This window comes from Seriola lalandi, unplaced genomic scaffold (genome assembly GCF_002814215.2).
Source record: "Seriola lalandi dorsalis isolate HSWRI2012SDOR001 ecotype SW California unplaced genomic scaffold, Sedor1 jcf7180002054879, whole genome shotgun sequence".
Classification (NCBI taxonomy): domain Eukaryota; kingdom Metazoa; phylum Chordata; class Actinopteri; order Carangiformes; family Carangidae; genus Seriola; species Seriola lalandi.
The window spans coordinates 578,917-600,935 of NW_019525432.1; the positions used below are offsets into that span (position 1 = coordinate 578,917).

The window sequence follows — 22,019 nt, forward strand, 5'->3', positions numbered from 1 at the left end:
AAGTTTTAATCTTCGTGTAAGGAAAATAATCAACTTTGTGCACAATTTACAATTTTATGCAGTGAAAAACTATCCTCACCGATTCTGAGTCTGAAGTCGTTGAAGGAGTGTTTGTTGATGACGTCTAGCTTCCCAACAAGAGCGAAAGCAAACTCCACCATCGTGCCTATGTGCATGTACTGTCTGTCATGTTCCTGGAGGGAAATGCAGAGGGGAGTAAAAGAGAGGTTGAACCATGTGTCACTGTAAAATTAACAATGATAACCTGGGATGACTGTAATCACCGTGATTGGCAATCTCAGTCTCGTGTGGTGGAATCATTATTTTTGCTTGTCTATACTTCTGGGCTGATATTTGTAGCTTTGAATGGACTCAAAGGAGCATTTGTTTCTTTCCGTCTTGTTCTGTTAATCAATATATTTTTTCTCTGTAAAGCAACTGACTGCTGCTAAACCCCTTCCTCGAACAGTGATTGTCCAACTGTCGCTTGGTAACAGGCACAGCAGGTCTGGATTTGTCAGATGTCAAAGCAATTCTCTTTTTTTCCAAGGAACGGATCAAATACTGTGATTATTGTAAGCTGTACGGCAAGCATCAAATGTTAGCATCTCCACCTAACTAGCTCATGCATTACCTACAATCGTGGCCAAATGTTGCCTCCAAGACTGAGGAATATTTCATCAGCTATGGAAACTACAACTTGTAGTGTTATATGTTCTGTTACTAAAAAGTAAAAGCTAGAAAAAGCTGCTGATGTAGGATATAGGATGCAGTAAAGATAGCGGCACTGTCCTTTGCTTTATTGTATTTTGGCATGTTTACAGAGAGAGAGAGAGTGTGCTGCGTTTTCCAAACTCATTAAAACCTTTCCTCTTTGAAAAGTGAAACATATTGTTTCAAAATATGATGAATAAAGCAAAAAAAAAAAAAGTATATCAATCTAACCCTCATGTTGCTCTTCCATTTATTTATTTATTTATTTTTTTACTTAAATTAGCATTATTTGTTAGCTAGCTACAGCTAATAAATCAGCCAGTTGCAGTCGGCATTTCAGCGAAGAAAATGCACGGCTAGGATGAGAAGCCTTAGTGAGCGGTCAATTAAGCAGATTTCCTACCAATCAAGCAGATTTGTTTTTACAACACAATGTGCTGCCACATTTCTGACTGATGATCTCATTTGCTTCCAGTGATTACGCTCATGCATTCAAATGAGTTTAGTAATGAATCACTGATCACTGCCTGCATGCTATGTGCGGCACATTTTAAGGAGCAACCCACACAAAGCTTCCAAATGTATTTGGACAGCAACAAATACTTCATCCCGTTTTGTAACCATAAATGAAAAATGACAAGTTTACTGAAAATGAGCTCAGCCTGCCAAAACTCTTCTGACACTCTGAAATGAGATGATCATGTTCAAAACAGCTCTTTGTTTTTGCCTCGTCTTCTGCTATTAAAGTAAAGCTGACTGCAGGAGCTTTGACCTCAAGACTTTAAACTCCAAGTGGCTGTCCACTCACTGTGTAACACGATGAGGCCATATCTGTGTGTGCACGTGTGTGAAATGAAGTGCATGTGTGTGATAGCGTGCCTGTGCGCACTCTGGGCCTGGTGTCACATTGAGTCCTGTTGCAGCCATATAGGTGCTGCCGATGGTCTTTATCTTCTCCACTCCGCTGAACTTTGGCTTGGACAGCAGCTGAGGACACATGAGGAATAAAGTGAAGATAAGAAGAAGAGGGGCAGGAAATAACAGCAGCTCTCAGCCAAATTCTGGCACAGTTTGCTGCATCTCCTACTACACTGGAGAATAACAACCAAGTGTGACAGCCTCTCAAAAAAGCAGTAGGAAATGTATTTTTTTTTCTTGTTGACAGACAGCCAGGATTATCAATAGGAGAGGGGTTTACCTCATCAAAGTCTGCTATGATCTCGTTGAGAAGACGGAGGCACTCAAGTCCTTCCTTATTCACATCAGACTCTGTATAAAACTCTTTGAAGTCTGGGATGGAGGCGAACATCACACACACCGACTCGTATGACTGATGATAAAGGTCCTGATAACAAGCAAGAAGAAAATAACAGTTGGATGTGCTGTATTGATCAGGCAGCGGCGAAGGAAAGCTAAAGACGAACGGTCCGCGGTTTCAATGAGTCTTCACCACGGAAAGAAAATCTATGAGCTGAATATGGCCACACTGAACAGTCTTTAAATAAATAAGACGAAACTTTGATTATCTCTGTGGGGGCACCAGGTCACCGCAGCAGAGAAATAGTAACAGCATTCATCACAGGAAACGTAGAACAAATGAGGGAACCCAGTTTACAGCACTGGGCCGAATTAAGGAGAAATATATGGATGGAAAGTATGTTAGGCAAATAGGCTACATCAATAACAGCATACATGAAGGGACAACACACAACAGCAGCAGAGCATGAAACAAAAAGCTTATGCGCCTATTAGTTTATAGTGGAAAATAAAAGGATGCATGCAATGTCCAACAGTTGAGGACAGCTGGATTAAACAAACGAGATATAGCGAGTTAATTAGTGAGTGTTAGAGGTGGCAGACAGATGGACAGAGATGGGCTCCAGTTACACATTTACCATACGAATCTTCAAGAGAGCGATTAAGTGTATTTCCCAAAATGTCGTATAGATGCTCATAATACATGAAAGATAATTACAACTACTCGTAAATGTAATAAAACTGTCATCTTTTCTCAGAAATTCACCTCATTTTTCCAGTTGCGTCCCAGGAAGTGTTCAGCGACGTGAGCAGGTAAGACGTTCTCCAGCAGAACCCTGTTGAGGTTCTCCATGGTTTCGATCTCCTCGCACTCCCTCTTGAACTTGTCCCTCCACAGGAAGTCCAACCTACAGTAATATTCATTCTGTTACAGGAGGACACAGAGTAAAGAGACACCTGTGTCATTCACACCGAGCACTCTGCTCCAAAGCTTCAGGCCACAGAAGAAACCGCCACCAAAGTCAAGAAGAGAAACTGAAATGTTGCCATTTTTCGACTGACATTTTGATTTGGACTGGAGGTTGATCGGACAAACCACAAATGCATCTGCATCCGCCCCCGCGTAGTCCTCCAGCTACAGAAATTTGTCCAAGATACGAGAGCGTTTCCTAGAAAAAGGCTGCCTGTGCTCTCCTCTAATCATTACCACCAAATGGAATCTTTATTGGATTTCTAGGAAAACCTAACCAACGGAAACTAGAAAGCACGCTTGGTATTCATAGAAAATTAATGTCCCAATAAGAGGACACAGAAACAATGCGAGAAGCTCCATTGTCATTGCTCAAGGAAATAGTTTGCAGACAGGACTGTTTTGCATAAAAGATAGCCACCGCTTCTTTTTTATGCTTTGGTTATTCATGCTTGAGGGAGTTTTGAACACATCAAAATATGTCAGCAAGACTCATCTATCGGGGTCAAAACACCCCAAGAGTGTGTGGTTTTGTATCAGGCATCAGTGTCACCCTGAACACTGCATCATTATGTTCATATATTTCTGAGAGCTCGGGGGAACTTGTGGGCTGGCCCCTGCAGTGTGTGTGTGTGTGTGGATGTGTGGGAGCATTTTCAGTCTCCTGTGACATATATTTCATGTGTGTGGGTAGCAGTCTGGATGATGTATATATTCACTGAATATTTCTTCCCTTGGGATTGAGGTATGGTGCCAATTTAGAAGACTCCAACAGCAAAGGCCTCTACCACACTGCTGAGATCTTGTGCTGCAGAGTCAGTAGCCTGAGGCCGACGTAGAAATATAGACTATATCCCAGCGTTAGAGACGGATCGTAGTCTGAACCATTTGTGTCTGTATACATCTGGACTTTGAGCACTTGCTCCACTTGTGAGGAGAGGAACTCCTGCACCTCCAGGAGTCTAGAAACTAGGCCAGAGGAAACTGAGCTAATTCCAGATGCCGTTTAGAAACCAGCTAACAAGCTTGTAAATGAGCTTTGCTCCATCGTGCATCTCTTCTTGAGGGATGAATTATAGATGCCTTCATTCTCGTAACCTGCTTTTTCCTCCCTCTGACTAAATGGCTGAGAATGGGCTCATTAGGGCTGACGATGAAAATTTTGCAAGGCAAATTTGTTAACAGCAGGCTAAAAGCATGTAAAAGCGGACGCCTATAGCCCATGCCCCCCGTCAGATACAGCACCAGTTTCTGCACTTCTGTGTTAAGAGCTTTGGGTGACGTCACTCTGAACACCTTTTGACCTGTTTCCTGAATCATTTTGATGATAACAAATGAATCATTTTACTGTGTTAATTTATGCCCAAACAACATCCGGAAGGACGAACCCAATTACCCCCGAACAACCTTGATTCACGCACATCCTGGACAACAATACGACAGTAACAAAAGAGTTTTGTGCAGCAAAGTTGTGTTTCCAAAACAAACGCTCCCCTCCCTTCTGGTGACAGTGACCCAGAATGAGAACAACAAATGAAGCTGATTGGACCAATGTGGCTCTCAGGGGAGCCCCGGTTTTGGCTACATAGACTCTGGGGGGGGAGAGTCTTTCTGTCCTGAACATCTGTTTTGGGGTCAGAGATGATGGATGGTGCCCCCCCAAAAAAGATAAAACACCAAATCTGTGTCAACTGAGTTCGCTCTCACATTAAGAGAGGATGGTGGACACAGAGGAGATGGAGGCAGTGGGCCACGCGAACAACTATTTTGATCCTCCAGCATATTGTGCCAAATCCTTGAAGACAGGTTCAATAGCTTCCAAGTTTTGGAAGCTAGAGGGTTTTAAAAAAAAAAAAATCCTTCATCCTCAGGCAGAGGATTTCTGTAAAACAAGGTTTTGCTATGGTGCTGAACGGCCAAATAAGATGGAGCAACTGTAGTGAATGACCCAGATAAACCTATAGGCTATATAAGCCACAACATGTAGGCTGTAACTACAGTATGTGTGAAGTGTAGTTGTGTCACTGTGGTGACCAGTTAAGAGGATTACTGACCTGTCTGGCCAACACCAGCAAGGTGACAAAGAAGATGAAAAGAGACACAGAGCCCATTGTCTTTAGATCCTTCAGGACTCCTGGTCTGTAGAGAGAGAGAGATAAAGAGAGAGAGAGAGAGAGAGAGAGAGAGAGAGAGAGAGAGAGAAAGAAAATACAATGTTGATATTGCTTAATCAACAAATCCCATGGAAAAACAACAACAATAATAAATTGATCCTATTAGTACAGTATTCCATGTGTATCCAAATTCTGATCCATCTTATTCCACTGTGCCCCATTGTTTTTCCAGAAACTATTAAATACACTTTTGCACACGTCAGCATGAACGGTATTTTGAGCCGGTCTGACATTAACCATCTTGGTGCCATAAATGCTCACTAGAGCCGAACAGCCCCCGACTAATACACCGTTTCCTCCTGTGCCCAGATGTTGTTCTGGAATTACTTGGTTTTCTTAAGAAAACAATGCAACCATATTCAGTATAGTTGTGCCTCTGGAGTGTCACGGACAGGACAGGGAAGAGACTGACTGACACATGGTTTGATCTTCGAGTGAACATCTTAACCAGTTACTGTATTTGTGTGGTCGTGTGTGTTGAAGTGCAGACCGATTTTAAAGGTCGAGTGCCATTACCCCGTAAACAGATATGTAAATTTGACAATATTAAAGCAGACACAATGTTCATTAGGATATACTGCCAAACTCTGAAACCCTGTTCTGTATTTAGAGCGGCAATCTGTAAGCTTTCTCTGCCGCTGAGCGTGGTCTTTTGCCAGGAGCGAGTGGTGATTGTCACTTGACAAGAGCTTTAGCCATCATTGCTTTAAAAGGTTATTATACGCCTTCTGAGCAGCGCCACATCTTCAGGGAAGATTGGAGGCTACAGTGAGTCGCTATTGGAAAATGACAGGCTAGCTGGTTAGTGTGATAACTTCAGCAGAAGAAAAGAATTAACATTGCTTTCCACCACTGGAGACAGCTGTTGGCGAGTAAAGGAATGAAGTTTGTTGCTGAACTTGCAACGTTTCTCCTAGACTGGTAATTAAACAACTGTTAGTGCTAACACTGGCTATGTAGCAATAGCAAAACTTACAAATAGCTCCTTTAAATGAAGTGAATGAACTGAATTCTTGAGTTCAAGAAAAACTCAAAATGTATAAAAACATAAAATCACTGGTCTGGTCATCTGGTCATCTTTTTGGTCATCTTTTTTATAGTTCTCTGTGTCTGTTTGTTGATGTAGATGTAAGGAAAACCGATCATTAAAGTTACAAGAAATGTTAGAAATTCTCCTTGAAGGTCTGTAAGATCATTTGTTTTCTAAATCATGTGATGGGCACGTACCAAATGTTTTTTACTGGTTCACACTGCAGAGTGAAGCCACTTAATGAAGTCAAGGAAAAAAGTTGTCTGGAAACAAAGTTGATTTAATAGGCAGTCCTTGTCTATTTCCTTTTTATTTAGCCCTACATAACTATTCTATTCTCAGTGCTTTGCCAATAGAGATATACTCTTCGTGCTCATGAAGCCAAGGTGAGAATAAGAAACAAAGAGAGAAATATTAGAGTGAGAGAAAAGTATTTTCACCAGTCTCTCGAGGTGCTGTGAAAACTTTTGGCATAATGGGATTTTTCAGCAGCGACACTCCAGCTGTCAATCAAATGTGAAAAATGAATTCAGCTCCATCAACACAAACGGCTGTATCTCATTCTGCCACTCATCATCCTCTCCTCCACTCGATCGACAGTCTTATGGGATCTCGCCACATCAGCAAGAGTCTTTCCCTGAAAACTGGGCTCCAGTCTGCTCAATGGACACGAGCTGCAGGGTCAGAGGGCCTCAGACAGAGAGCACTGACCTGAAGTCAGCCTAATATCTGTCACTGTTATTTAGATTAGTAAGTAGAGATGGTGAATGAGATGTGTCTCTGTGTGTGCATGTACAGTTAGGCCCAGAAATATTTGGACAGTGACACAAGTTTTGTTGTTTTAGCTGTTTACGAAAACATATTCAGGATACAATTATATAATCAATATGGGCTTAAAGTGCAGACTCTCAGCTGTAATTTGAGAGTTTTCGCATCCAAATTGGAGCAAGGGTTTAGGAATTACAGCTCTTTAATACGTAGCCACCTCTTTTTCAAGGGACCAAAAGTAATTGGACAATTGACTCAGAAGGCTGCAAAAAAAAAAAACAAGGCTGCATGGGCTCTTCCCTCATTAACCTGTCATCAATTAAGCAGTTAAAAGGTCTGGAATTGATTCCAGGTGTGGCGTTTGCATTTGGAAGCTGTTGCTGTGAACAACACGCGGTCAAAGGACCTTTCAATGGAGGTGAAACAGACCATCCTGAGGCTGAAAAAAAAGAAGAAATCCATCAGAGAGATAGCAGAAATGTTAGGAGTGGCACAAGGTGTAAAACATTAATCAGCCTCGAAAATAGAAAGGCCAGAATTGACTTTGCCAAAAAACACCTGGAGAAGCCAGCCCAGTTTTGGAACTGCATTCTTTGGACAGATGAGACTAAGATCAACCTGTACCAGAATGATGGGAAGAAGAAAGTTTGGAGAAGAACTGGAACAGCTCATGATCCAAAGCACAACACATCTTCTGTAAAACACGGTGGAGGCAGTGTGATGGCATGGGCATGCATGGCTTCCAATGGCACTGGGTCACTTGTGTTTATTGATGATGTGATAAAAGACAGAAGCAGCCGGATGAATTCTGAAGTGTATAGGGATTTACTTTCTGCTCAGATTCAGCCAAATGCAGCAAAGTTGATTGGACGGCGCTTCACAGTACAGATAGACAATGATCCAAAACATACTGCAAAAGCAACCCAGGAGTTTTTTAAAGCAAAGAAGTGGAATATTCTGCAATGGCCGAGTCAATCACCAGATCTCAACCCAATTGAGCATGCATTTCACTTGCTCAAGACAAAACTTAAGGCAGAAAGACCCGCAAACAAGCAACAACTGAAGACAGCTGCAGTAAAGGCCTGGCAAAGCATCACAAAGCAGGAAACCCAGCGTTTGGTGATGTCCATGGGTTCCAGACTGCAGGCAGTCATTGCCTGCAAAGGATTCTCAACAAAATATTGAAAAGTAACATTTTACTTAGGGTTATGTTTATTTGTCCAATTACTTTTGAGCCCCTGAAATGAGCAGCGTTTGTATAAAAATAGCTACAATTCCTACATGTTTAATCATATATTTTTGTTCAATCCCTTGAATTAAACCTTAAAGTCTGCACTTCAATTCCATTGTAGTTGTAGTTGTTTCATTTCAAATCCGATGTGGTGGCATGCAGAGCCCAAATCATGAAGATTGTGTCACTGTCCAAATATTTCTGGGCTTAACTGTGTGTGTGTGTGTGTGTGTGTGTGTGTGTGTGTGTGTGTGTGTGTGTGTGTGTGTGTGTGTGTGTGTACTTTGCAGGTACCTTTCCAACTCTTTTGTGGGGTATGGTGCATTGCTTAATCCATCCAGCAGAAAGGCATGTGTCTGGAGGATGATGATGTTGTAGATCACCACGGCAACCAGCATCACCACCATCTTCAGCTCGTAGTTGATTCTCAGGAACACTGAGCATGACACCAGGCCCAGGATGCAGCAGTAGATGAAGTACTGGAGACGGAGAAAAAAGAACGATTTTCTGTAGAGGTGCTGCGCAGCAACAAATAATCTCAATGTGTTCGTATCAAGCAAAGAAAAAAAAAGTGTTCGGTGTATCGTGCTGCTCTAACAGCGGTGACTCACCCAACATATAGTTCCCAAGCAAGAAGAGGACTAGAGATTGCATACTGGCAGCAGAATAAGTCAATATTCTTATACAACAAACACATTTATGTAATTGTTTATGTAATACCAAAGAGTGAAACTAAACGGTAAGAGGAGTGAAAAGAAGCCATCTACGCCAAACTGGAGCGACCGTCACTAAAGAGAAGAAGTGGTCTGCAGCACCACTCATCAGCCACTTACAATGCAATCTTTAGATCCCTCCTCAGGCAGCTTAACACCCATTTACACCACGACTCGTGACCCTAACGATTCACACGACGACCCCTGGTTCAACGACTCCCGTGACCTCGGCGGCTCTCAAGATGTTAACGAAACCCACAAGCGGGTAAATCCCGAAGAAGCCTTTCAGATATGAGGTGAAACTTCAAGGAACCTCAAGTCTGGATGACTGGGAATCAACACAGACCATTCTGTAAGCCTATAGAGAGAGTGTGTGTGTGTGTGTGCGTGCGTGTGCGTGTGTGTGTGTGTGTGTGTGTGTGTGACGGTGTCTACCACCACTAAACAAGGCAATGAATGAAAGCCTAAAGATTTATATGTCTGACAAGCTGGCGCCACTGATGTTTCTAAAATAAACACCTTGGCTTGGCTCTTTTTTCTCTTGCTTGGTGTGAGATTATATCATGGACTTAACAGATTTGAAACGGCTACACACAAGTTTCCTTGTGAAACTTAATAAAATTGGCATGGGTGTCTCTTGATGGGTGTCTCTTTGAATTATTTTGCTTTTATGATATAGAGACAGAGCTGTGTGATGAGAGACGTTGCTTTCAGCAAATATCTAGCATCAGGTTCTTTCCCATGTTTACACCAACATGTGAGGAGAGTGTGTTAATCAAGAACATTTCCCTGAAAGTAAAAGAAATGTTATGTATGTTGTTTACAACAAAAATGTTGTAAAGAAAGCGAAATCAGTATAAACATGAATGTCACACTTTGCAGTTTTAGAAAAATGTCAGATTGTTTTTGGATCTTGTGGTCAGTGATTTCACATTTACATATTTCTCGTCTTTCTAAACCTCTGCGTGTCGTTGACCTCTCACTTACTGGCAGATAAAATTTGTTTTCTCTCGTGCTTTCCTCCTGGTACACCAACACGCTGCCATTACTTATATTCACAAGGGGAGTGGTGATCAGTACTTCAGGTGGAGTAGTTACTGGGACCTCAGGTGGAGTAGATGCTGGGACCTCAGGTGGAATAGATGCCGGGACGTCCTGCATGGATCCCCCAGGATCCTCCACGAAGAACTAACAAACAAAACAGAGAGGATGGAGGACGATAAGTTTATTGTTTTGGCAAGTTGCCATGAATTGATAGTTAACAGCCTATAGACAGACATGCTACATGACATGCATCAAGGGTCCCCCAGCCAGGAATTGAACCATGGACAATGTGGTTATGCAGTATGCGCCTTAGCCACTGGGCCACCGGACGCCCTGGAGGGCAGGAGGAATCATCCATCACTGAAATGTCACACAGCCAGAACAGATTTACATTACATCTGCAGAGGAAAGATTTACCCAGGAGACGAGTTACTGAGTCTTATATGAGCTAACTACAGCACAACTACAGGACTTCCCTATTGAAGATATTATTCTAAATGAGCATGTTACTGCTCGAGTCTCGTAACAGAATACCCAACGAGCACTTAATGACTTTATTGGTGTGGCACACATGGTGGAAACAGAAAGCACCATGATGATCATAAGACTTTACGATGTTTCATGCTAAATTGGTGCAGCAATTAAAAATGAATGCAATACTCAACCTCAGAAAAGTATGACCATCACGCTTTTAATGCCTCGTTACAAAACAATATAATGTATTATGCTTCTAGTCATTCTTTTAATGCATTAGGCATGCGCACTGGTGCGGACCACACAGAAAATGTCTGTCTTTGTATCAAAATCCTACAACAGCAAAGTATTAAAGAGCAATTTGACCAAAGCTTAAACTAAACTCATGTTGTTAATGTATTTATTTATCTTCAAAATCAACTATGCTGAATTGGTTTACATTCTTTAGCATCAGCGGTTTCTTTCTGTCGTAACCCGCAGCGACCCTGGACAAACCAGATCCACAACAGTTTCACTTCTCACCATATTGAAGACAGCCATCACCAGTATGAGAGCAGTGGTCATCATGGTGAGGACCAATCGCAGCCAGGGATTATTAGTGACGATGATGCGGGAGGAGGTGGGGAACCAGGTGAGAGAGCAGGAGCCCTTCCTCCCCTGCTGAGGATGCAAAGACACAGAGGGAATGATTAGACAGAGGAACAAGCAGTGGACAGAGCAAAAGAAATACCGTACAACTCACCCTCTGGGGGCTTTATGGTCTCTGCCGCTGTGACTCAAACTAACACAAAGATACTGGCTCGGTGGAAAGTCCCATTTGTTATTCATATCGCTCACGGCAGCTCATTCAATCTCACTATGTCTCAGCGAATCAGAACAAAGCCAGAAAGTATAGGATCAAAGCTCATCTATCACATACAGGCCAAACTCCAGCTCTAGCCTTTTATTTTTTCGCAAGAGTTTCAACTTAAAACATCTTTTATTAGTGTTATCCTCGATATCGTGTCTCCTCCTGTTCCTATTTACAATCATTTTCGAGCGTAGTGTGACAGTTTTCTCTCACGCATCAGGACAGTATGTTCATACTTTGCTACGAGCTCTAGCGGAGACCTCACACTTGGAATGAGTCCTTGGTTATGTGACACTTTCTAGATGAAAGAAATAAAAAAAATCAACAGCACACTTGTTTTCCAAACTAAGCGCGGTTTCATGAGGACATGAAATGCAGATATTTCCCTCTGATTCTCATAAAACAGAGTGTCAGTCAGTTTTACATCTTTCTTGAGGTCCTTTCTTTCATCCAACTTAAAAAGACATTTGGCAAGGAATGTGTTTGATCACAATAACTGTGTAATGCTCTCTTTCACAGATGATCACAGCATGTCCTTTAACGATAATATGCCTCATTAATGATGACTCAGACAAACTGATTGTCCTGGGCCACATGACGGCACTTGGTTTGACCTCCTCACCTGCTCGGAGTCTATATGAGCTGGGCGGTTTCAAGATGGCTCCCTCTCCCTCCCTCCCTGGAGGGCAGGTGCCGTTCAGCCACTCAACGTGGTTTTGTTTGGTTTGGATTGTGTCGTTTGTGTTCATGTTACAAGTAGTTAAGGTTAGCACCTACATTCAGTGTTGGGGAAGCTTCTGTGAAAGCACATTACTTTACACTGGAAGAAGTTAAACTACAGCAAAGCTACTGTAAGGAGAAATTTCGTTTTTCTTTAACTAAAGCTACTTAGAAAAAGTAGCTCAAACTACTTTGCAAGAAAAAACAAGCTCACATTGACGATGTACATGTGATAAAAAATGATCACAATATACAACACAAAATAAATACACGCACGTTTATTGTTCACAGGCCACGCATAAACCAAAAAACTATTCATGGGGAAGTGCTGGATTGTCAGCTTTGGTAAACAATAACTGCTTAAGTATGGCCATGATAATTTTCCCTCATATTTCAGGAGGTTAATCCATAATGATGCAGTATTAGCCCTGAGCAACACCCGCCCCTTGGCTTCTGCACATGCACTGCACAAAGGTCAAGTGTGTAGTGGTGGCTGCCTGACGAATGCATTGCCTGGGCATGGCTTCACAGTATTCAGGATGAAAGAGAGAGCGAAGCAGTAGTAAAATAAAAAATAAAAAAATTTAAATTTCTTTCCTTTTATGGGCCAAAACTGTTTTTAACTTAACTACACAAAAACCTTAACTATTCGAATCACAATGCACACATGAATGTAGCTGAACTACCAGGAAGCTACTGCAAAAATTGTTCACTACCTTTCAACACTGCCTACATTTTCACCCACCGTCCACACTTCACTGCTCTTTGCTTACACTGAGTTGCCCTTGATAAATATCTTGTTTAATTAAACGGTTGCTATGTGGAACTCCCGTCTTGGTTACGTTCCTGAACGAGCCCGGGCAAAAAACAAAACCCAACCAGGTGCACGCAGGTGAGGCAGCACGCCCATTCACACGCAGGTAAGAGTTTGTTAGACACGTCCTCTCATTAGTGAGTTGTGTGCTCTTTCACCAGTGACCACAGCAGCTTTTATTGAGAACAGATCGAGTGTTAAATTGATGGTTAATACAAACCCATCAAACATAAGCTGCTCTTATTGAAGGTGATATCTGGGTCAGGATAGATCCAAGGTTACTGATAACCCCCAATTACTCACAGGTGACCCACTTACTGGGTGATAATTCTCTCTTGAGAGGGAACAAGGAGCATCATCGGTTCTTGAGGGAGCAATCATTTATTGATTGTCCATAAAACACTTGTGACAGGTAGCTGGAGTGGCCCATCCCTCCACTTGTGCTGGATAACAAACAACAGCTGCGACTGGATGGATGAGGACAATAAAAGGAAGATCAGCTCATATAAAGCTTACATATAATGGGCTGCAGCTGACACCATGTTCCAACTTGTGCAAGAAAATGCGTCTGGATGGAAGATCTGGGCCTTAAGAAAATCCACTCTCCGTTTCAGTCCATCTCACTGTTATTTAAATAGCTAAATAGTAAAAAGGTAACGTTATACATTACAGTTTACTGTGCCACTCAGTTTGAACCATTGGATGCATTGACTCCAAATCCGAAGATCTCAACATAAAATCAGAACCGACCAACACAGAAACTATAAAGTCAACAGTCTATTTTTTGTTTTTTTGCATCTGTCTTAGTGGATTGTGTCTTGGTAACACGTCACTAAGTGAAGGAAGAAACTATTCAGACAGTTAGCACATCAATAATGCATAAAAACCCCCTTAAAGACAAACAATATGTGTCAAAATCCAGAGAATACAAAAGAAAATAAAAAAAAAAAGATGTAAAAGTAATAAGAAAAAACTTAGATGGTTGGACGGGCAAAGCAAAATTCAACCTTTCAAATTAATGAGAACTCAAGGTTTTATCTTGTCAGAGTTCAACACTACATCGTGTCCAGAGGGTAAGTTTGATTTGCATCTTGTGAGCTGCTCACAACTAGTTCAAACATGTCCGCAGTCATAAGAGACCAGATTGGTAGATTTGTAGACGAAGCAAATCATGGCCTGTAACAATAAAAGTCAGACACTCTTTACTCCTGTAAATGTGGAGTTTCTGAAAGACTAGATAGATCATATTTACTGTAGTTCCTTCTCTAAATAAAGTTAATAGATATATATCAAGACACATGTAATAGATTCTTGTTTGTCATAGTTAAAGGTAGAGTACGTCTCAATTGTGTAGATATTATTTTGATGGATAAGTCATTAAGCTGCAGGAAATTCTACGTGAAACTTTTAAAAGTGCTCAGGAGAGAGGAGAGCGGCTCTTCACATCAACCTGTAGGAAAACGACTGTGTCATCAGAATTTAGAGGACAAAGATAAGTGGGGTAAGTGCATATTGAATTTCTACACAAAAGAAAAAAGTAATTGTGTGTGTGTGTGTGTGTGTGTGTGTATTCACTGATAAATCCATGCAAACCCACCAGAATGTGACCAGCAAAGCAAAGGAGCAGGATCAAAGCCAGCAGCAGGAATGCCAGGCCAAAGGAGATCCCGAGCACAGCAGTTCTGCAACACACACACACACACACACACACACACACACACACACACACACACACGCACACACACACACACATTACTCTAAACCCTCTTGGCACCTCTCGGCCCTCTGCAGTGCCGTCCAGGGAAATAAATGTAATGAAGGTCTTAATGTATTCTACCTCAGACTTGCAATCCATTTACATTGAGTAAGCATAACAGTGGATCGTACAGCAGCACAGTGTGTGTGTGTGTGTGTGTGTGTGTGTGTGTGTGTGTGTGTGTGTCACAATGAAGTTACATTCATGTATCAGATTTTCTAAGGAGGAACACAGCACATCTGATTTAATGATCTGTGCCATAAAACAGATGATGTCACGTCTAAAAGATGCTGCGACAAAACGAGCAAAGATAAAGATAACGATGAAGAGAGAGAGAGAGAGAGAGAGAGAGAGAGAGAGAGAGAGATAGAGAGATAGAGAGAGAGAGAGAGAGAGAGAGAGAGAGAGAGAGAGGGGTGAATTAGAAAATCAATGGCCCCTCAGATGCTGAATTACACCTTTGGCTCTCAGAAGCAGTAAATTAGCATGACCGTGAATTTCTCTCCTCGCTGTTAAAGAGATGCCACACTTTGATTCACCTGATCTATAATCACTAGCAGACATGGTGCCCTTTCATCTCCATCTGCTTTTTAGCATTCTGCCTCTTGCTCCCCTGCCTCTTTCATTTCAGTGTGGTCTTGTTGATGAGACAGCTGGCGTCAAATGGCTTTTTAACATCAACCCGCTGCCACAGATGGAGTTTGCTGACGCTACGGGGGAGCGCGCCTTATAAATCCAGTGAAGGGGGGTACAGACTTACTTGGGCAAGACGAGGACCTGCACGATGAATATGCAGCAGAATATGAGGCAGGCGCAGGTGACATAGTACTTGAAGGCTGGTAATGTTGTGGATCTGTACTGTTGAGAGAAGATAAGACACAAAAACAAAACAAAAAAAAATTGTAAAATTTTGTACATTATGATGCTGCAGCAAAACAGACCAAAGTCAACAATAACACTGAGCCTGCACAGTGTAAAAATATACCAGACTTCTGTGTGGATTACATAAAGTATGACGCACAAAAAAAAATAATCTGTAACTGTTATCGCATAAAATATATAGTGGACAACCCGTGTCCTGTATACGGCAGGTTGTTCAGGCCCTTAATGACTTCTGTTTCCCTGACACCTATACAATCCGATTGATTTGTGTCCCCCCCCCCCGGTGAACAATGCTGGCTGGTGTTTTGTATGCGTTCGCCTACCTCTTTCTCCAGAGCTTTGTTGTGAAAGAACAATGAGATCCTCTGGATGTCCTCAGACTTCAGCCACTGTCTGGAGACACAAGTGAAACAGACATATTCAGAGAGAAGCGGCTCCATCAGTCTTAACGAACCAAGTACAAACCGTATGAACTGAATATGAACATGACAACGCTGGGACTTTATTGATTCAGTTCAATTCAGTTTGAGAAAAACAATATCGGCAAAGCATCAAAATACAATTTCCAAAAACGACATCATGCAAAATGCAAAATGCAACAAAAACAACACCAAGATCGATACAGACGTCATTTAGTTCAGTGAAATTTGGGATTACAGAACTGAACTGTAAAGTAAAAGTTCTGTATTTCACTGAATGATTGACATATTTCGAGGACGTTTGTCTCCACATGAACCACATGTTCTGTTTTCTCTGGGTTGCCGTGGTTTTTTGTTGTGTCGTCCTCGTTCGTTTTGCCACTTTGTGGTCACTGAGCCACTACGCTACGGTCTGGATCTGCCTCTGCTTTCTATCTCTGACAGTTAAGAGATATTCTGCTCATTCACTACACTGTGTTATAACTTGGGTTTACTCTGATTGGTGCTTGGAAAGCAAGAGGGGGGTTTTCTCTTGTGAATGTTAATGATCAGTGGGTATCTGCCTGGTTCTGCTCGATGAGTAAAATGTACCCGTTGAATTCAGCATGTAGAGATTCTGAGTGGGTGAAGCTTTGATGACCGAGTGGACCCCACAATTCGCCACCATAAAGCGCAATGGGCAGGATAACACCATCAAATATTTTAAGACAGCTTTTAAGTTAAAAAATTCTATTAATTGCATTTAGAGCTCTTACGTATTTTTCTTTTTAAGCTTATACTTTTCGTTTTGAAATAACTGCAATTTTACAAAAAGCCAACACTTGTTTTTTCAGTGAATAAAGCCGGAGAGTGTTTTCTTGTTTCATGAATAATAAAATATATAGTAATAAGCCCATTGAAACTGTTCCGGATTAAATTACATTGCAAATATTGTGTACTTCCTATTTCTTGTGTGAAATTCGCAATAAAATACGAAAGACAACAGGAACAAACTGTAGTAAGTAAAACTTACATTTGTATAGGATTGAGAGGTTTCTGTGCATCATTATGCTTCAGTGTATAACACCTAAATGAACTCCTGAAGGGGCTTCCTCTGAGAGGGAGGTGACTGAGCACGACCTGTGACTGTGAAAAAGTGATGCAGAAACAGGAAGTGCAGCAGATATGACTCTTACTTCTGTGAGTTGATGCCATCAATGGTGCGAATCATTCGCTCATTGAGTTCCTCCTCAAACCTCCTCCTCTGAGATTTGGACCTGCAGTTAATAGGAAAGAAGGGGACACACTCACACATAATGAAGTCTCGCAAAGACTTAAGAGTAAAGTGGTTATCATACAACCACTGCGCTCACCTTTCTCGTCGCTGGAAGTGGTACTGCCCCATTGGAACGTCCTGAAACAAGAGTCACGACATTGATCTATCGATAACCGACACCCGTATCTGTGCGTGAGACGAGACAAAGAGCTCTGCGTTGTACTCACAGTGGTGTTGATCTTGCCGTTGTCTGTGGTCATGCTGTCTCGATGGTGGAGGTTGGCAAAGGGTTTGGCGGCTCCCCAGGACTCCAGGTACCGGGTCATCCTGACAGACGCCCTCATCTTCCCGCTGTCCAGGGAGGGACGAGAGCGCACACCCAGCAAAGGGCTGTGCCTCTCAGTCTGAGAAAAAACCAGGACACATGTGATCGTCAGTAACTGTTGCTAATCCTTTAACCCGTGGGTAATTCATCTTGACACCACATTTTAAAAATGAAATGTCACGCAAATAATGCTGACATAGATTCATTTAAGTGAACTGAACAGCACCAGCACCACAACAACAACAACAACAACAACAACAACAACAACAACAACAACAACTGGAAAACACCAGTTGTTTCCATTTCAGTTCAGGTTATTTGATGTAGTGTTGTGTGAGGTACTTATCTATAGTCACTGTATCACCTGCAGTAGATTTGGATCGGTGTGCTGTCATTTTTAGAGAAACAGCTGGTGACACAGAAGCTGAGCGATGTGCTGTTGTGGACGGGGCCGTCTGCAAAAACGTGTTTTAGCCAAAATTCCTCCAAAATGGAGAGAAAATGTAGTTCCAAAGGAAAGGCCTGTTTGACGGCAAGATAAAGTGGTGAAAATATTAAAAAGAAAAGTTTACACTTCAACTGATATAGTTTATTTTCTGTGAGCTTTTTTTTGTGTGTGGCCATTTTATGCCTCTATTGAATAGCGTAGTGGAGACAGACAGGAAGTGCAGGGAAAGAGAGAAGGGGAATGACATACAGACAATGGTTGGGAACGCTGGGTATGCGCCCTTACCATTCAGATATCATGTTGCCCCCTGTGTGGCTTAAACACGTTTTTGTGGAAGGCCTCGTCCACAGCAGCACATCGCTCAGCTTCTGTGCCGGTGCAGGTTATACACCGACTACACACACTACACTACGTCAAATAATCCCAACCGTCAATTTAAGCTGATATGAAAACCTGACCGAGCTGATCTTCAAAATGGAGAAGAAATATCACACAACCCACTTTGATCCATCGACTGCAGCTGTGTGAGCCGGACTTTTACGCATGTACTCAGCAGGTGTGACGTAAGGAGGACTGGGTGCTTTGGGAGCAGCGATCTCTTGACTTCTGTGACCTGCCTCTCAGTGTTTTGAGCCACTTAAAACACTTGTAGTCAAGAATGATGCAGTTCTCCTTTTATTTTGGGCGGTGTGCCAAGTGTTTCTCTCTGACAAACTGCGCCCAGCTTCACTGCTGAAACAAATGTTGCATCACTGTAAAGCCATAAACCAGTGAGAGTTGAAGTTTTTCTCCTTTTCCTGCATTTTTGCCCAAATGGAGAGGATATTTCACCGTTTGTTATAGGTAGAATCTGGTGAGGTGACAAGCCCCATACCTCTGGTGATTTACTTTAATTTCTGATAGAGACGGGTACACGGCACAAAAGCCTGTAAGAACTGAAATAGACAATGACTGTGTTCATTTTCAGCAGGTGTGCTGAAAAGCTCTGACAGTGACGATCAATGACAATGACAGTGGAGATGACACCTCCTGTGATCCATGCTCCATATTTGGCCTTGATCCATTCAGGGCTTCCTGAAAATGTCACATCCTTTTCCCAATATCTGATAGGACATTGGAAAAGCCATCTCCATTAAAGTAAATAAAGGTTACAGGGCAGTACTTTAACATTATTATTGAGACTTCCCATAAACTATATTGTTGCTATATTGTGAGAAGGAAAATTACCACACTAAAAATACCCAGATGCTTCGGTTAAACCTAAAACTGCAGGTTTGATTCATTACTGTAGGGCTGCATGGAGCAAGAGTAAATTAGGTCTCTGAAGTGCTGCTACTTTGCATTCATAAATAGGATACTAGAAAAATCTGAAAAAAGTTAAACGGAAAATATGCAAACAGTGTAAATACCAAACTCCCATGACATGCTGTAAACAGAGGGCTGATAACAAGCAGCTTGTACTGTTGCCAAAATAACTTCTCATTTCAAACTGAAACACAGCTGCTAGAGTTTCAACAGAACACTGTGATAAAGGATGTTGAAATATGTTCATGTTTTCGACTTCTTCTTTCTCTAAAATTCAGGATGGCACAGAGGAAAACCTGCTTGAGCTGTATAAACGACATAAACTCATCGCTAACCGTTGTGTCTTCTGTTATTCATGCAGAATGTTATACGGAATAATACAGCTCACTTTTTGTGGAAAAACTAGTATATGCAGATTTTTATCATGGGATTTTCTTTCAAAACAAAACTTGACGAATCTCATATAGATGTTATAGTGGTTACTCTACCTTTGATTGTTTTTGTTTTTTCTAGTTATTTTGCATTTGTGACAATTTAGTTTCTGTTTTCATTGTTTATTGTTTTATATATTACAGTTATTTTACTTATTTTTTGTGTTTCATCTTATTTTGTTTTATTCCCCTATTTTATTAATTTAAATTATTGTTTGTTTCATTCGTTGTTTTTGTGTGTGGACCCCAGGAGGAGTAGCCACCACTGTGTGGAAGCTAACGGAGATCCAAATAAAGAAATAAATAAAGTACATTAACAACTCCTATGAAATACTGGGTGAACTTTTTCTTTCAGTTCATTGAATCTGATACAGCTTTATATGACTTCTTGCAAATTCTAATCTGGAATATGTTGCTACCGAGACGTGACTCTGAGAACTGTTTGAAGTCAGGTGATGACTTCATGTGAAAGCTACAGATCCCTGGTCAAACTCTTCAGAGATGAAATAGAAGATGAAAAAAAAGAAGACTAAAGGGAGTCAAAGGAGCAGATTTGGAGGAATCTGTGCTGAAAAGACACCGTGGCTTTCTGTGTCACTGATGGCATTTCCAAAAGATGCACCGGAGAGTGTAAAGGTGTTAATTCTTGCACTGAGACTCCACTCGTCTATGAGGAAAGCAGATAGTGAACACAGGATGTCTTAAACAGGAAAAGGTGTCACTGCAGATATTTATGGGGGTGGGTGCATCTTAGCCAAGTTATGAGGGGATTATGGAGGCAGGACTGTTAAGCGTGGTTTTTTTTTACAGACTGGTTGCCAACAGTATATTCTATATAGGGATATTCTCAGCAGAAAGTTCACAGAGGAGTCAGATGTCTTAAATGTCCTGAACTAGTCCTAAGACGTGTGATGTCTCAAGCAGTGGAAATGGACGTCACTTCAAACATTTTCTCTGAGGAGACAGACTGAGTGAACTCCTGCCCTGGTCTTCATTTGATAACATCCTGCCGTTGCTACACAATTGTATTATTTCCCTGTACTTGACATTGTCAAAATTGTGTGAATTGAGTAAACCCGACCAGCACACCAAGTGTTGGTGAAGCAGTGGCGTTGTCCATGGTGCTGAACCCTCATAGTTTTGCACTCTGGCTCAACACACCTTCTATAAACTCCATGAAAACACAAGTCATGACCCAAAACACACACACACTGTCAGCAGTTACCTCTTCTGCAAACTGATAATTACTGTATGTGGCTTTTCAAACTAGATCACGACTGATGACATATACTGGATAATGTAAAGTGAAGTGAATATAATTCATTTTCATGTGTCTCCAAGACATCGACCCTGTGTGAACTAAGAAAAACAGCCTTGTTTTTCTGCTTTGAGAAAACACATTTGTCAGATAATCCACTGGGTTTTCTAGTTGTGCTAGCAGCACGGTTCTAGCTCTCTCAACCACTACTGAATGAATTGCCATTAAATTTTAAACAGCCATTCATGGTACCCAGAGGATGAACCCTAGTGACTTTTTGATCCCCTGACTTTTCTCTAGTAGCAACATGAGGTTGACATTTGTGGTTCAAACTGAAATATCTTGACCACATTGGCCACATCCTTATTTTTCCTTTAGCGCAACCATCAGGTTGACATATTTGTTTTTTATTGAAAAAGCCACTGAATGGGTTGCCATGACATTTGGTACATACATTCATGATCCCCCAAGAATAAATTTTAACAACTTTTGATCCCTTGATTTTTCATCCAGCAGCATCATCAGATTAAAATTTGAACTAGTGCAATACTTTATGGCCATGTGCCTGCAAACTAATCACATCCTCATCAGCCTCAGCTGTGGCTTGTGTTTGGTGCTAATTAGTGAAAGTTGGGCCGTTTTCACACTTCAGGAACTTCCAGTATAAATCTGGAAAAAAATCTAAATCACATAAACATTTTTAAACAATAGCTGAAAACCTATTTATTTAATTAGGCTTTTAATTAGTTCTCATATTTTACTAATCTTAATGGTTTCCGTTTTATTTTCATTTACACTTTTTATCGTCTTCTGTCTTTCTATTGTCTAATTTCATTCTCCTTATATTCACCATTATTTTATTGCTCTATTTCATTTTTTATTGTGAAGCACTTTGAGATCTCTTGCATGAAAAATTCTCTGCAAATAAAGTTTATTTATTTATTTTATTTTTTATTTTGTTTATTTATTTAAATTCAAGATGATCATAGATGCACGGTTTTCTTTGGACAGTGAAGATATGTAGTATTTTGTCTGTGAAGTGATGGGAATACTTTCAATTTTTACAGGGTTAAGGACAGTAAAGACAGTACAACATTATCACTATGGAATCAGAATAGAGTAGAATAAACAAACAGAAATGGTATGTTTCCAAAATGTTTTCTATATTGTTACACTTACTG

General features: G+C 41.2%; 1 protein-coding gene across 3 annotated transcripts in view; it reads right to left on the minus strand.

The window, feature by feature from the left end:
• Nucleotides 1-22,019, minus strand: part of adcy2b (adenylate cyclase 2b (brain)) — a 49,129-nt gene that overhangs the window by 1,215 nt on the left and 25,895 nt on the right. Inside the window, exons 10-23 of one of the 3 annotated variants that reach the window (XM_023428506.2) lie at nucleotides 17,299-17,475; nucleotides 17,169-17,209; nucleotides 16,992-17,072; nucleotides 15,721-15,790; nucleotides 15,276-15,373; nucleotides 14,357-14,441; nucleotides 10,898-11,032; nucleotides 9,845-10,045; nucleotides 8,439-8,623; nucleotides 4,996-5,080; nucleotides 2,738-2,896; nucleotides 1,913-2,059; nucleotides 1,594-1,701; nucleotides 80-194 (exon numbers count right to left, since the gene is read on the minus strand). In XM_023428506.2, coding sequence (XP_023284274.1) covers nucleotides 80-194; nucleotides 1,594-1,701; nucleotides 1,913-2,059; nucleotides 2,738-2,896; nucleotides 4,996-5,080; nucleotides 8,439-8,623; nucleotides 9,845-10,045; nucleotides 10,898-11,032; nucleotides 14,357-14,441; nucleotides 15,276-15,373; nucleotides 15,721-15,790; nucleotides 16,992-17,072; nucleotides 17,169-17,209; nucleotides 17,299-17,475 — 1,687 coding nt within the window. Of the gene's footprint in view, nucleotides 1-79; nucleotides 195-1,593; nucleotides 1,702-1,912; nucleotides 2,060-2,737; nucleotides 2,897-4,995; nucleotides 5,081-8,438; nucleotides 8,624-9,844; nucleotides 10,046-10,897; nucleotides 11,036-14,356; nucleotides 14,442-15,275; nucleotides 15,374-15,720; nucleotides 15,791-16,991; nucleotides 17,073-17,168; nucleotides 17,210-17,298; nucleotides 17,476-22,019 lie in introns of all 3 variants that reach the window. The other 2 variants (XM_023428505.2, XM_087179919.1) reach the window with 2 other exon arrangements.